This window comes from Polyodon spathula, chromosome 7 (assembly GCF_017654505.1).
Source record: "Polyodon spathula isolate WHYD16114869_AA chromosome 7, ASM1765450v1, whole genome shotgun sequence".
Classification (NCBI taxonomy): domain Eukaryota; kingdom Metazoa; phylum Chordata; class Actinopteri; order Acipenseriformes; family Polyodontidae; genus Polyodon; species Polyodon spathula.
This window is the reverse complement of record NC_054540.1, coordinates 45,424,602-45,440,213: the sequence shown is the minus strand read 5'-3', so window position 1 is coordinate 45,440,213 and position 15,612 is coordinate 45,424,602. Positions and strand designations below refer to the sequence as shown.

Sequence of the window (15,612 nt, the reverse complement as noted above, 5' to 3'; positions counted from 1 at the left end):
ACCATCTGACTTTATCTGAAATTGAATAATATCAATTGATGAACTGCATATTTAAGATGTTTCGTATTTTTTTATTTTGTATGGGGGTGCGGCGGGAGAAAATCTTTTTTTCTAAATTGCATTTAAAAAAAATCATGTTGACAGGTTCTGTAACTAATTGTTTTCCTTGTACTTACATGCAACCTTTACCACAGTATAGTACCCATTCATTCATACAGCTGAAGTGGCCTAAAGTATAACAACCCAGCGGTACGTACCATTGCATAGCCACGATAGACCTAGAAATTTCTGTTTTGTTGTTGCAAAACTTTTCGGCGGGGATTTTTCAAAGGTGAGCGATGCAAGTTTATGTAACAGCCAATTGGAAACGTGGGTTCGTGAATATGATTAGATGAACTGTCCAATGAGAAGCAGAGGGGGCTGTTTTAAACCAGAGACTCCACCAGCCAATCAGACCGCTCTCGCATTAAACTAGCGCGAGGCTGTGTACAGTGCTTAAGAGTGCGGCGAGGCTCAGAGAGATACCATACAGGCAAACAATACAGGTACGTAAAGCATCGGTTATAGTAGAAATTGACTTTGTGGGTTTTTTTAAAAAAATTGACCTTTTGGTTTTTGTGTCTAAATTAACTTTCTTTGGCGATATGTATTACTTTTTTTTTTTTTTTTTTTTTTTTTTTTTAAATGTCTGTAAATTATTTTCAGCTTTTTTTCTATGTGTGTACAGTAAATTGTTTAAAGTAGTACATTTTTAGTTATCGCATCAGGTGTTGGACAACAACTCTAATATCTAAATTTAAATGTGATAACATGTTTAGTTTTGCATGTCATCTTGTCAATTTTACAGACAAAACTATCTAAAAACACTATTCTCGAGCGAGGTATATCGGTTTAAATGTCTGCTAGTCTGATGTTCCTTGAGGTTTCGTGGTCGATAACAAATTTACTTTGCCTATCGCCAAAATTTTAAATCCCTTAAATGTACATTTAAATTAAATAAATTGGCTTGAACTCGCGTAAATACAACATTTGTGAAAGGGTTATTTTCTGTTTTTTATTCTCCACACGCAGTGCTGCTGTGTGCTAGATGTGCAGTAATATGGCTGGCACTGTACGTCTTGTTAAACCAGACGGACCTTCAAAACAGGGCTGCATCTGCTGTCTAATTAGTCTCATAATAATCCTAACTTCATGGAATTGTTCGTTTCTCTTTAGTTTCTTTCGTCTTTAATAGTTCATGTGTCGAAAACCCGAGAAATATCTACAAATATGAATTGCACATTTTGCATCTCGCCATACTTGGCTTGTGCAGATTGTATTAAAATGGCTGGCGGTTAAGCTCTTCGAGAGCAGACTAGCATTGAAAATGGACAGTCAGAATGAAAACTCACACCGCGTTGCCGGTTTTTTTTATAAAATAAAAATAATAATACCAATCTTCTCTTCTCTCTAGATATGTCTGTTCCTATCGAGTTCCGTTAAAACGTTTTCATTTATTCAGTTTTCCATTATTCTGAACTCTTCTGTCTGTACACGAATGGCTGTAGTAATGTAATGGCTGGCGCATAGCCTTTGTTACAGACAGCATTGCGCCAAGCGGCAGTCCGGGAAACAACTTTACAAAACAGTTGCATGCTCTAAATCTCCGTTTATAACGAGCGAAACTGTTGAAGAAACAACAATAACAGACTTTCGGCTATATAGTGTTCATTTTACAAGTGTTGTTTTTATGTCAATTTAGCCAGAATCGTCTTTGTAATCCGAGGGGGTGTGTGTGGCTTTGTTAGCTATAGCAGCTAAGCCTCCCTCTCGCTAGCAAAGCAGGAGCCATTTTAGTGAATGGGAGCTATGGCAAAGAACAGCAAACCCTTCTCTATATAGTCGCCACCAATACTATATACTTGTACTGGGAGAAAAGTAAGCGCTTTACAGAATAGGTTCTAAACCGAAAACTTAGAACAAATTTTGGAAAAATATCAATAAGATGTGAAAGAAGGTTGGATTTAAGAGGGAGTTTCTTTCATGAGAAAGAATTTTACAAAATGGAAGATGAATTATTGGTGTTGATGACCTGCTTTTTATTACAGCGGAGCCCTCCGCCTAATTCCAATGTGAAGACCGCGTATATCGCAACATGCAGGCTAGCCACCTTTCGATAAACGAGCCGGGCAGTTCACATTCCCAGGCTAGTTTAATACTGGATTTCAGAATAATTTTTTTAGTTAACCTTGGGCGGGGGCAAGCTGAAAACATGGCGGGGGGATAAAATGAATTGCATTTTAATTCGTTTAAGCTATATTTTTTATATTTTATATAAACTTTCTAGTCTGCGCGAGTGTTTTAAATTAGTAAGGCTTATTTACAGCAATTCACTGTAAAATATGGATTTGCTATATACGGTATAAAAACAAGTAAAGAGAACTATATATAAACGTTTTTTCTGAAATTCCAAGTTTACAAAATCCCATGAAAGTGATTTCTTTTTTTCTCCACCATTTCTACAGTTAACTGTTTTGGTTCATTTATATCTAATAACTAATCAAATTGCATCGGTGCATTTCAGTGCCCTCCAAACGCCCCCCTCTCCCCCCAGTTGTTGGAACCACAGAGGCTGCACTGAAACTGTCTAAGGAACAGGTGGTGGTGGGTGCCTTGCTGAAGGAGCCTAAGCTAGTTGCAGTCTGCCCATAGGAAATACTGTCACATTTATTACAGTGACACAAGCTGAAGTGCAGCATTTGGATTTGTTTATGGAAAATAGAGAGTTAAGTGTACAACTGTGTACTGTGTGTGGGGGGGGGGGGGAATACTATACTGGCAGCTTTGCAATACTAAACCAGCAATGTGGGTGTTATGAACAGGCCTACTTGGTGTACCAACTACTTTTTAAATCTTTTTATAGAAAACACTATCGAAATGGCAAAAGGAGACCCCAAGAAGCCCAAAGGCAAGATGTCTGCCTATGCTTACTTTGTGCAAACCTGCCGTGAGGAGCACAAGAAGAAAAGCCCTGAAGTTCCTGTAAACTTTTCTGAGTTCTCAAAGAAGTGCTCTGTGAGATGGAAGGTAAGATAGGAAGTCAAATTGCTAGGATAATTGGAGTTGAGCTGATAACTTTTGTCTTATTTTGCAACTAGCCAGAATTTATCATATTTCAAGATGGCTTAGTTTTTACAAGTCTTTCGTGTTTATTTTTTCCAGACCATGTCCAGCACTGAGAAGTCCAAGTTTGATGACCTGGCAAAACAAGATAAGACGCGATACGATAATGAAATGAGAGACTACCAGCCAGGGGGAAAGGGTGGCAAGAGAAAGAAGGACCCCAACGCACCCAAGAGACCACCGTAAGTGTAACTAGCCTTCTGTCTTGCAGGGGTGACCTCCTTATTAAAGGCCAAGTTGTCATTCTGCGGTTTCTCAAAGTGGTCCCCATATCTCTAATTGCATTGCAGAGATCTACATTTTCAGGGATGTGTTGCACTATACTCGACTTATTTTTCTTGTTCTAGATCTGGTTTCTTCCTCTTCTGCTCGGAGCAGCGTCCTAAAATCAAGGTTACCAACCCAGGCCTAACTATTGGTGATGTGGCCAAGAAGCTTGGTGAGATGTGGAACAACCTGACTGAAGCCACAAAAAGGCCCTATGTGATCAAGGCAGGCAAGCTAAAGGAAAAATATGAGAAGGTATGCTGTAGTTTTTACTTTATTAAATACTATTTGAGGGACATGTTCTTCCTGGGGGACTGGATGTAGTAATTTCCAGTCTAAAAACAAGTCCTCTATGGGTATATTTGATTTGGTTGGAACGTTGTGTAAATAAGTGTCCCAGGAAAACAATATAGTAAATCTGCTGAAAGGGAATCCAGCCCATTCTCCTCTGTTCGGTTTTAATACTAGCTACTTTAAACGTAGTAACAGAAGTACAGACCCACAACATAAGAGGCTGAAGGGACCAGGCGGAGAAGGGCTGTCTTGATACAGCTACAGACTCTCCCATTATAACAGGGTGATGGTAATACCCGCTACTGCTTCAAGCTGTCTCAAGCTTCAACTTTCTGTAGCGTAGAGAAAGCAAAACTATCCCCCCCTCCACAAATGACTGTGGAGATCTGTAGCTTTTAACATAACAGCACTCTCACAACACCCCCCCCCCCCCCCCCCCCCCATAGGATGTTGCAGAGTACAAGTCCAAAGGAAAGGTTGACTCTGCAAAGCCGGCTGCAAAGGCAGCCCCCAAGAAGAGAGTAGAGGAGGACGAGGATGATGACGATGATGATGATGAGGACGAAGAGGAGGACGAAGAGGATGATGATGAAGATGATGAATAAATTAAGCCATTTTATTTCTTTTCAGCATGATTACTATAGGGTAGGGAAAACACACATTGCATTGTTGGTCCTCTCTCCCCATCCTTTTGTGGACTCAATGCTGTCTAAGTTGAAGCAGATTTAGTTGCAGCCAAGTCTGTGACTGTTTTGAAACTGGAAAATTCAACTGCTTTGTACATTTAATGGTTTAAAAATTGGTTAATTCAGTTGTGTTTTGTATATGTCAACACTCTGAATCGCAAGTGTTCTCCTTGCTCTGTGTATTATGTTGGTTGTGTAACAAAGCATTTAAACAAGTTCTAGCGTTGCTTTTTTTTTTTTTTTTTTTTTTTTTTTTTTTTGGGTAAGATGGTGTGTAACTGTACATGGTTATTGACTTAGATTATCTTGGGTTTTAAATTGTACAGAGATCTAGTTTGTAAGAGACTTGTATCAATATTGTGGTGCTTGCTTTAAGCGTTTAAGCTCCTTCAAAGGAGCAACAATAGCTTTTGGTGTACACTATATAAATGATGCCAGTGTCTCCACTACATTGGGGTATCTCTTTAGTGTAAAAGTTGTCTTTCTGTATATAGTGAACTAGCATTCTGCAGCAAGTCAGTACAGGAAGGGGTGCGAAATAGCATGAAATATTTGTGGTTTTTTTTTTTTTTTTTTTTTTTAGTGCAGTTTTTAAACAGTTGTTGTAGGATAATCCACTCTTTTCCAAGTGGAGTGAGTGCAGCAGTCTGTTACAAATCCTGTACTTAAGACTTTGCAACTAAGGTATAATTTCATTTTTGTATGTTTAGAATGCTAATGTTTTTGAAGTTAATAAAACAGTATTAAATTTTTTTTTTTTTTTTTTTTTTTTTAACTCCTGTTTGGCTACCTTTTACTTCCTCCACTGCTCTTATTTTAATAAATTGAGACCATTGTATAATGGCTGCAAGTGCTGGCAGAGCTTTCAGTTGTCTTAATGGAAGGGGATATTTTAAATTCTGTGTTTAAGAATAAATGTTATAAAGATAAACTATTAGTTTTTGTAACAAAAAAACATGCCCATTTACTTTGACACATGTGTAAAGCTATCTGGACATGGAAGAGTTTGACTAAGGAGTATTGACCTTGCACTGTCTAAACACTTATGGCTGTCATGAGGTACCAATAGCTCAGACAGCATGCAGTCCTTTCTCTTTTGTTCCAGCTGTTAAATACAATTTTTAAAAATAAGTGCATCACATGGCCAGTCATGTCTTTAAATTACGGAACTGAGGTACTTGGAGACTTTGAGCCAGCTGTAATGGAACCAAGGTGTTCAGTCCACTGTGCTAAAGCCCCTTTCACACTGGCATAGCCTACCCTGGTCGCAACCTGGTGTCATGTGTCGGCTACACAATTTCACACTGCTTTTTGAAGAAGCACGGTTCATGTGGGTGATCAGCAAGTACGCAATGCCCTGGAAGTAGTAATTTTCAGTGATTTAGAGCAAGTCTTTCTTTAGTGCTCTACTCCATCCCTGCAATAATTTGGCTCATGGTCTGGTTCAATCAACAGCATTGAGGCTAAACAGTAATCTGAATAAACAGAAGTGAAACCTTCATGTAGGTGTGGCTGTTTGCTATTTCTTCCATGGAAACAGCCGTAATGCATTTGTCTTGCTCAACCAGGGTAAAAGCGTGTTAACCTGCATACTGAGGTGGGTTGTTTCACACTACGTGGCAATATGTATTCTGAAAAGTATCGCATTATACATCCTCACATGTTACTAGAACTGTTTAAAGTACCTGTAACTCTGGTTTTCATTAACAACCTGACATCATTTTACACTTAAAACACGAGTGTCTGTTTCAGATTTATTTATTTTTTTATTTTTATAAATTGTTCTTACTGAGGTTTGAGATCAGTCCTCTAAAACACTGCAGGAAGAGTGATTTAAAAAACAAAACAAAACCAAAAAAAACTAGTGCTCTGGCTTTTCTGTTCTTTACCACATGGATCGTTATTGCTGTGTTACCTCTTTGGCAATGTGGGCAATAATCCTTGCACTATCAGTGCACTAGAGCAGACATTTTGAAAAGGGCTTTGAAACATGAAAGTTTTAAGTGTAAAAAGTTGTCAGGATGTTAAAAATGAAAATAAAAAATACAGGTACATTATTTAAACTTGTAGCAACATGTGGGGATATGTAACTATTTTGGAACCCTGCTACTTACTCTTTATGACTAGCATTTATTTGATATGCTTGGATTTTATTTTGTTTTTAAATTTAAATAAATTGAAGGGTAGGTAACAATCCAAGTTTACTTTTGCCTAAAATGCAGTACCTCTAACACAAGTGATGAGTGGTTTATTATTTACTATTTATATTCAGAATTGGAAGGCATAGATCAGTTCTAAAGTCTGAACATTACTACAGGTACCACTGTTAGTGGCAAGGTTATATAGATTTGTATTTCTGTACAATAGAGCATTTGAACACTTCTATTCAGTGTTGTAGAAAAAAAAGAGGTGTCCTGCAAAAGAAACACGGTACAATTTGGTCTGTGAGCTTTTAATTAACCAACTCTATTAAGGTAATTATGTCTCTACATTTTCTTAGATCCCTTAGTTTTGCCTTTGACTTGTTAACTTTTATATTATTTATTTTATTTGTTGCTTATTTAGCACTATTCAACCCTTCACCCTGTGTTACTGTAAAAGGAAACCATCTGAGCCTTGCACACACATTCTGTGCTGCACTGTGGTAACAGGGCTGGGTTGGGACCAAGTGCCTCCATTGAACAGGACTCTGGCAGGAAATGCAAGTCACAGTTGAAAGTAGAAAACAATACAACTTTAAATTTAAAGTGACTTTGAGCTAATGCCCCCTTTACCCAAATCTGTTTGTGTTGTACATTTATATATATATATATATATATATATATATATATATATATATATACACACACACATACATACTGATCCTCTCTTGTGTCCTTGTTCTATGTATTTTTGTGGTTGTGAAAGCATTTAAACAAGTTTGAAAATGTGAAATGACATTGAAATACAGATTTAACAAATGGCACAGCAGCAAGAGATTGAGAGAACAGAGTAAGGGACTGTAATGACCAATACATCAGTATTCCAGATCATGTTTACTGGGCTTGCGAGCACAACTTTTCATACCACTAAATTAGAGTGACTGCAGTTCAATGTATTATCAGTTTCTAACGTCCCCTATATCTTCAGTGTCGGCTGTGTGATCCTATGTCAAGTTTGATAGGCTATGCTATGTATCTCAATATGGTACATATTATGGCCCTGAAAGGCGATCTTGTATAATTAAATAACCAGGAATAACCTGTTAAAAGACAAATATGACTGAGATGTAAGCATGTATTCGTAGCAAATACAAATTACTGTATATTGCTTTTGGTTATTTATCTTGATGCACTCAATACTCAAAACACGCCCTTACCTCCTTTAGCATTACAGCCCTGTGTTATATTGCTGTAGCAGGTTCAGTCTTCATGTTGTGAATCCCACTTTCTCTGCACCCCGCTTCAGATTTACTTCATGTTGGTGTTAGGACCTCTCTGGAGCAGGGCTATTTTTTTATATTAGAGGCCTTATTCAAAAGCATTTATCAGTAACATAAGTATTTTTTTTTTTTTTTAAAGAAAACAAAATATTGAATACCTTAGTTGTTTATTTTTTTAAAAACTTATCCCAGTGGTAAATACTGTGTGAATGTGGCCATAGGACTTTAGGTGGGTCCTAATAGCTACAGCACAGGAAGAAAATCTAATTGATTTTGAGTCAATGTTAAAAAAAACTCTGGAAAACTCAAGTGACAATTATAATTGTTTCAGCAAAAATGTAAAACCTTGGTTTACCAGCTGCATGTTCAGTCCCTTTGCAGTTTCAATGCAGTTTTAGTTTTCAGTCACTTTATTTCTGTACAACCACTGCAGTCCTCAGGGGAGCCCCTACAAAGAGCCTCTCCATGTGTTCCTGTTGTAGCCGGAGGCTTCTGTGGCCACATCGTTGATCTGTTTCAGTTGGAATAGAGTGCCTCAAAAATTGCACAGGGGGGTCCTCAAAAAATCCAGGGATGCCTAAAAATGATCTGTTAGGCATGTGTAGGCAATGTGTAAAAAAAAAAATAATATATATATATATATATATATATATATATATATATATATATATATATATATATACACACACACAATGCCTTGCAAAAGTATTCAGATCCCTGACCAATTCTCTCATATTACTGAATTACAAATGGTACATTGAAATTGCATTCTGTTCGATATTTTATTTTAAAACACTTAAACTCAAAATCAATTATTGTAAGGTGACATTGGTTTTATGTTGGAAATATTTTTAAGAAAAATAAAAAACTGAAATGTCTTGCTTGCATAAGTATTTAACCCCCACTTGTTAATTTTTGGTAGAGCCACCTTTCACTGCAATAACAGCTTTAAGTCTTTTGGGGTAAGTATGTACCAGCTTTGCACATAGTGTCGGAGTGATTTTGGCCCATTCTTCTTGGCAGATTTGCTCCAGGTTGTTCAGGTTGGTTGGACGACGCTTGTGGACCGCAATTTTCAAATAGTGCCACAGATTCTCAATGGGATTGAGATCAGGACTTTGACTGGGCCACTGTAGGACATTCACCTTTTTGTTCTTGAGCCACTCCAATGTTGCTTTGGCCTTGTGCTTTGGGCAATGTTGCTTTGGCCTCTGCTGAAAGGTGAATTTCCTCCCAAGCTTCAGTTTTTTAGTCTCTTGCAGTATTTTCCTGTATTTTGCTCCATCCATTCTTCCTTCAGTTGTAACAAGATGCCCAGTCCCTGCTGATGAGAAGCATCCCAACAGCATGATGCTGCCTCCACCATACTTCACGGTAGGGATGGTGTGTCTTGAGGCATGGGCAGTGTTTGGTTTGCGCCACATATAGCGCTTTGAGTTTTGGCCAAAAAACTCTATCTTAGTCTCACCTGACCACAAAACCTTTTCCCACATCACAGCTGGGTCACTCTCATGCTTTCTGGCAAACTCTAGATGTGCTTTCAGATGGTACTTTTTGATTAACGGCTTCTTTCTTGCCACCCTCCCATACAGGCCAGTGTTATGCAGAGCTCTTGATATGGTTGGCTGGTGCACCATTACTCCACTCCCAGCCACTGAACTCTGTAGCTCCAAAGTGATTGTTGGCCTCTCTGTGGCTTCTCTCACAAGTCTCCTTCTTGTTTGAGCACTTAGTTTTGAGGGATGGCCTTTTCTTGGCAGTACCTGGGTGGTGTGATGCAGCTTCCACTTCCTGATTATTGATCCAACTGTGCTCACTGGGATATCCAAACACTTGGATATTATTTTGTACCCTTTCCCTAATCTATGCATTTGTATTACTTTATCTCTAACTTCTATAGAATGCTCTTTGGTCTTCATTTTCCATCAGATCCACAGCCTTACCAATGATCCTTCAACAGTGGGGTTTTTATCCAGAAAATGTGACAGCAACTTTAATGGTTCACAGGTGGAGGCCAATGGTAAGGTAATTGTGTCCTCATTAGGGCAATTTCTTTCATCGGTGCAAACTGGGAGCTTCCACAGCACAGGGGTTGAATACTTCTGCAAGCAAGATATTTCAGCTTTTTATTTTTCTTAAAAATATTTCCCAACATAAAACCAATGTCACCTTATAATAATTGATCCCACTCCCATGTTCAAAAAGTACATTTCTCTTTATATGCATCTAATTATTGCTTCTGGCTATAAAAACCGTGTCTGTCACGTCTAGCTAACAGGGTGTTTGATGTGTTTATGAAAGCCAGTGTACATTATATTATCACGTGTTTCGCTCTTAACCGTGTCTAAACACAGCCTCTTGTTTGTTCTTGTTAAACCAGTTCCTACAGTCACACTATGTATTGTGTCTTCATTGCTCATAGATGTTTTTGGGGTTTATTCTGTGTATGATCAGAAAAAGATACAGGGAAATTGCTTGGAGCCTGTTTGGGTGCCCAGACCCCAGGTCTGAGAGGTAATGTATCATCTGGGATCTGATATGTTTTGCTTTTATTGAACGCAAACTACAACAAAGATTTTAAGTCAGTTTCCTGCTTGCCAGATTAAGCTGTTATTATTAACAGTGAAATGCTGATGTTTTGTTTCAGTGACTGAGTAAAATGCCTCGTTGGCAGCTGAATGAAAACTGTAGGAAATGCACACAAGGAGGGTGATAATTTGATCACAATAAGATTTTTCTTTTATTATTACAAATGCATTTGATTATCTTAACCACTGATTCAACTGAGTTGTGTGTTTGTGTAGGAGTGGATGGGTTTTCACTGTTTGTTTCTGTCATTTCTTTGTTCCACAGCTTGCTCCTTTTGCCCAAATGGTTATTATTGATTTATAATTCTGTGTTATTTTGTAGAACTCGTAACAATGCTAATACTTGACTTTAGATGAGTATGAAAATGTTACAATGACAAAAGCAGTTAAACTAATCAACATCATTACAGCATGTGCTCTGTGTCTTGTAAAAAGCCTGGTGTTCTGTGACCTTGACCTGGAGGTCACATATCAAATGTTTAGCACAATTCTTGCATGTGACCTGAATGGTCTTTCACCTAAGAAAATAAAATCTCCATTAGCAAATACCATCACGACAGAACAAGCGGTTCTCTAGATATATGCAAATCACATGCCCACCCCCACTCCATGCATCCCCAATGGGGAGTAATAATAAACTGAAGGAGGATAGGCTGTAGTGAACACTCTTCATACAACCAATGTGTTTCACATTGCTTTAACGATAAAACAGTCTTTGGGCGCCACCTGCTGAATATTGTTGAGACTACAAGAGAAAACCTGACAACCTTTTCCACCACAAATACAGCTATGGCCAAAAGTTTTACATCATTTTAGGATAGGGATATAATTTAGGTATTATATTTAACATCATGTAATCAAAGAACCCACAAAATGACACTGCAAAAGTCTACCGGAAACCATAATAGTAGTACAGTATTTCATGTTAAATTTCCAAATGTCACTTTCTATCGTTTTTGTTAAGTATATGGAAAGCTACAAAGCAGTTTGTAATTCAATATATTTCATAACATTACTCAGCAGGTTTCATTCGACTGAAGAAAAGCTAGTTAATTCTATAAGGCGATGCAAAACTTTTGTACATAGCTGTAGACACATAAAAGAACAGGTTATTGGGTTCTAGCAGAAGTGCAGAAGGATTGTTGCTTGTTTACACGAAGCCCAGAAACCTTGCTCTTTCCTCACTAAATAGCTTGGTATCCTTTAAATATATGCACAGGTACCTCACTATTATACCTTTACTGCCATTGAACAATGACAGGACGGGACAGTCCCAAAGCAGGTCCCTGTGATGGTGAAGACAGGTACCGCAATGCATGTGCCCCACATCTACTCCAGTGTCCCAACACTTATTGGAGGGTAGTGTCGGATTATAATGTTGGTCGAAAAACACTTCTAGGTAGCAGGCAGCTAAATCCAATTTAATTCTAATATAAACAGAAAGAAAATATCTGGTAAGCGATTAAGTGATTGTGGTTTGTAGCTAATAGAAGTTTTTACCTGTTGTGCACTTCTATTTATTCTACAGGTCTGAAATGTCAGTTTTTAAAGAAACACATGATATAATAATTTCTATTTTAAACAGATCCGGTACTACCTACCTGAATCTGATTTGAAAGACCAGTTTTAAAAAGAAGACACGTTTCTTTCAACACTGCACATTTGAGACAAGTATAGCTAATGGAGGTGCAATGCAAGTCTGATTTATTTAATTACTTATTAGCTATCACTACCCTGACTGCTGCAAAACTAGCATTCTTTGAAATATTGCCCTGTGAAACAGACAGCTAATGCTTGCTGTATAGCACCTGCTTTGTGATATGGTGTTAAAAGAAAAACATTAAAAAAATAAAAAAAGGATCAATTCATCTATAAAGGAAGTTATTGTCATTTTTTGGTTACTTTGACCTTGCCTGGTGTACCCAAAGTGCCTAAAATCAAAACGAGAGAGAGAGATCACACTGTGACATGCTTTGAATGGAATGGGGAAGGCTGTTAGTCCCAGCATTTTGGATTCTCCAGAGGAGCTCTAAGCCAGGTAAAGATTTATAACCGGTGATATTGAGGCAGCAGAGCCCAGAGCCCTGAACTGCCCTGCAATTTTTCCCAACAGTTTCCTCCTCTCACCTGAAGAAGAAAGCTAGTGAAGTAAAAAATCAACCCGTGGGTGGCAACACACCGTTTCACAATATGCTATCACTGGCTGCACACAGACAAAGAAAAGCGCTGTTTCAGATTGTATTCTGCACGCCTCAATTTAGGCGAGCCTGCACTTTCCTTCAGCAGTATTGGTCTAATTGGCACGCAGGCTGTTACCCTGTTCTGTCAATAGTATTGTTTCCAGGTGAAATGCGAGATGCTGAATCGCGAGCCGCCCCGATGTTCACAGCTTCTTGCGGTGTCGCCTGAGAGCTGTGAGGGGTGGTTTTGTAATTGTATAGCCGTCACATTGCAGTAAATCGCTGACTGCTTGATGTTTACGCTAAGTGATTCTGCAAGGCACACCGTTAATGCATACCTGTCTCAGGCTAAACTTGTAATATAAATGGTGCACAATTAATATAAAGAAATGTTTAACACTGAACTCTTCAGACCATAAAGTTGACATAGGGATGCCAATGTTCCGAGAAAAAAAAAAAAAAAAAAAAAAAGTAGGTTATTCAGAAGAGTTGTGATTTAAAAATAATAATAGAGGTAAGCAGCGCCATCTTGTGGCTGCGTATAATAATGTACCTAGGCGAGGTTCCACACTGCTATTCAATTATATACTAAAATGCACTTCCTTGGTGTGTCTGCTTGTTAACTACATTACATAGTTGCCATTACGTGGACAGAAATGTTTATTAGCAGTTTAGTTTTTTTTTCTTTTTCTCAAAGGTAGTTTGTCTGTAAATGTTTATACCGTGAATTAAAACTATATTAAAAGCCATAATGATAAACAAATGTCTGTCTTAATATTATTAAGGTACAAGTTTAGAAAAAATCATTTGTATAAAAAACAAAAAACAAAACACCAATTACTTGATATTGGGAGAGCAGTCCTCCTAAATACAGACTGCAATGCGTATGGTAACAGAAAGGAGAGGTGGTCTTTCACAACGATATCTTTTATTTGATGACCTTTTTACTTTTTCTTGGTTTCATAAAATATTTGGCCTTAAAATATTTAGAAATTATATATGATGCTTTAAATGGTAAACAGCAGTTTAGACATGAGGTTTCCATATTAAAGGTAGATTACAGCTTCCCTGACAGACTCAGACCCGTTCTCCAGCAGCAACTCAGCCTTGTTATCATCCTGTCTATGTTAGCTGAACTGAAGACCCTTGATTTCACAAACTGTTCCTACAGCCTGCCTCCCTGAAGCAGTGTCCCAGCCACGCTTACATGTAGTAGCAGTCCTTAGCTTGTCAATTAGAGGTCCGCTAATTAATCACTGCTAACTGACATCGGTAGAGGCTTCTCCTCTGTGCATGCTAGTTTGTATGTGAATATGATTCAATAATACAAAGTGTGCAGTTGCAGCATCTCAGCATTTATAGTATAGCATGCATGGTAAAACACTATGGAGTGTGGTTTTAAGACACACAACACTAACATGCATCTTCGGTAACTGTGATCTGTACCAGGAGTGTTCTTAGTGTGGGGCTGTGGGTTTCAAATCCCCACCCACTACATTTGATTACATGTGGCCGCACACAAACTACTAGTGGGAGCAGAACCAGCTTCTCTGAGACCTGTGTTCCAGCAGGAGTTTGCAATCTAGAACACTGTGACTGCATTATGATATCACACTTAATCCTAGGATTCTATTCTTTCAGCCTTAAGTGTTCAGTGTTTCCATGTGAACAGAATTACATTTTATGTCATCCTCATGTCAGCTTACTTTTCCTGCATGTAAACAATGTGGGAGTCTTCTCAAACCATTTTCGCCTGAGAAAGCCGCTTGCTTGTGCTTTGTTAAATACACAAAACATTAACTGTTTCCTTCTTTGCTTTGCTGCTGTGCTCTGACTGCTTCTTTAAATGGCACAGCCGCTAGCGAGACGTTGCTGCTACCTTCCATTCTCCCACTCTGACACAGGCTGCACCGAATGCATGGGGAATGAGGCCTGTTTCATCTCCAGTAACTTCTACGAGGGTCTGGAGCTGCCTGTGGCTGTGTGTCCCTCGCACAGTGTTCCACAGAGGGACTGACCACCTACAACATGCACTACACCTGTTGCTGCTATACCGCCCACAGCAGCACCGCCCACAGCAGTACCGCCCCAGCCCAGCTTGCTCTGCCTGTCATCCTGGGGCTCACCGTACTGCTGGGCTGGTTTAATGTTTTATTCACAGGATTTCTTCAGAGAAATACAGTCATTTCTCAATAGGGCTTTCCAGTCTTCCTTGTTTCATTAGCACTGTACTTCTGTGCTGCAACAGTGCTAACAGGATAAAACCCACAGATTAGAACCAGGTATTACACATGCTATCCTACTATATATAGCTACACTGATGTTTTCAGATGAAACGGTGAAGTGACGACATGAAATTAACTTCACAACCCAACAGCATGTTAACCAGTGCACAAGCTTCTACTGCTAATACTGATGAAACAACTTGAAGAAAAAAGTGGAGAACGATCACTCCTGCAAATTGTGCTTCCCCCAATCTGTCATTAATCATGAAAGCTTTTCTAAATCCAGTAATTCAGTGTTCATTAAATGTGTGCACATGTAGTGTCTGAGGGGAACAGGCTGGGAGGGTTTAAGGCTGAGCCCAGTCTGGCCAGATCCCAGACTGAGACCGGTGTCTAGGCCATGAGCCTCAAGCTGGAGTCAATGTAAGACTAAGTCAAAGTTAAACATGCATTTCTATGGACAGCTTTCATCAAGTTTAAACAATTGTAAACTAACTGTAAACACGTTGTACAAAATAAATGGGAACAGTTTTTTTTTTTCTACAAAAACAAGAAAAACACAAATGTAGCCATGTTAATCTGTGATCCAGCAGTAAATTTGATCTGTCTGTCTGTCACGCTTACATTTTTACATAAGCATAAATGGTGGTCACGGTGATTTACTTTTCCATGATGATTTTGTATATCCAGCCTAAGCGTGGTCTTATTTTTTCTATTTCTGATATCACATCTGAAAATATGTCTCGTTCCAAATATCTGGTATGTGCGTCATGACCGCCTCTATTAGAA

The 15,612-nt window shown here is 38.5% G+C and overlaps 1 protein-coding gene across 1 annotated transcript; it reads left to right on the top strand.

Moving 5' to 3' along the window:
* The first annotated feature begins 462 nt into the window (after positions 1 to 462).
* On the top strand, positions 463 to 5,259 carry LOC121318658 (high mobility group protein B3-like). Its single transcript, XM_041255565.1, has 5 exons — positions 463 to 545; positions 2,903 to 3,066; positions 3,202 to 3,344; positions 3,510 to 3,684; positions 4,170 to 5,259. Exons 2-5 carry the CDS (start codon positions 2,917 to 2,919, stop codon positions 4,326 to 4,328), a joined length of 627 nt encoding a protein of 208 aa, XP_041111499.1. The 5' UTR covers positions 463 to 545; positions 2,903 to 2,916; the 3' UTR covers positions 4,329 to 5,259.
* Positions 5,260 to 15,612: the final 10,353 nt, after the last annotated feature.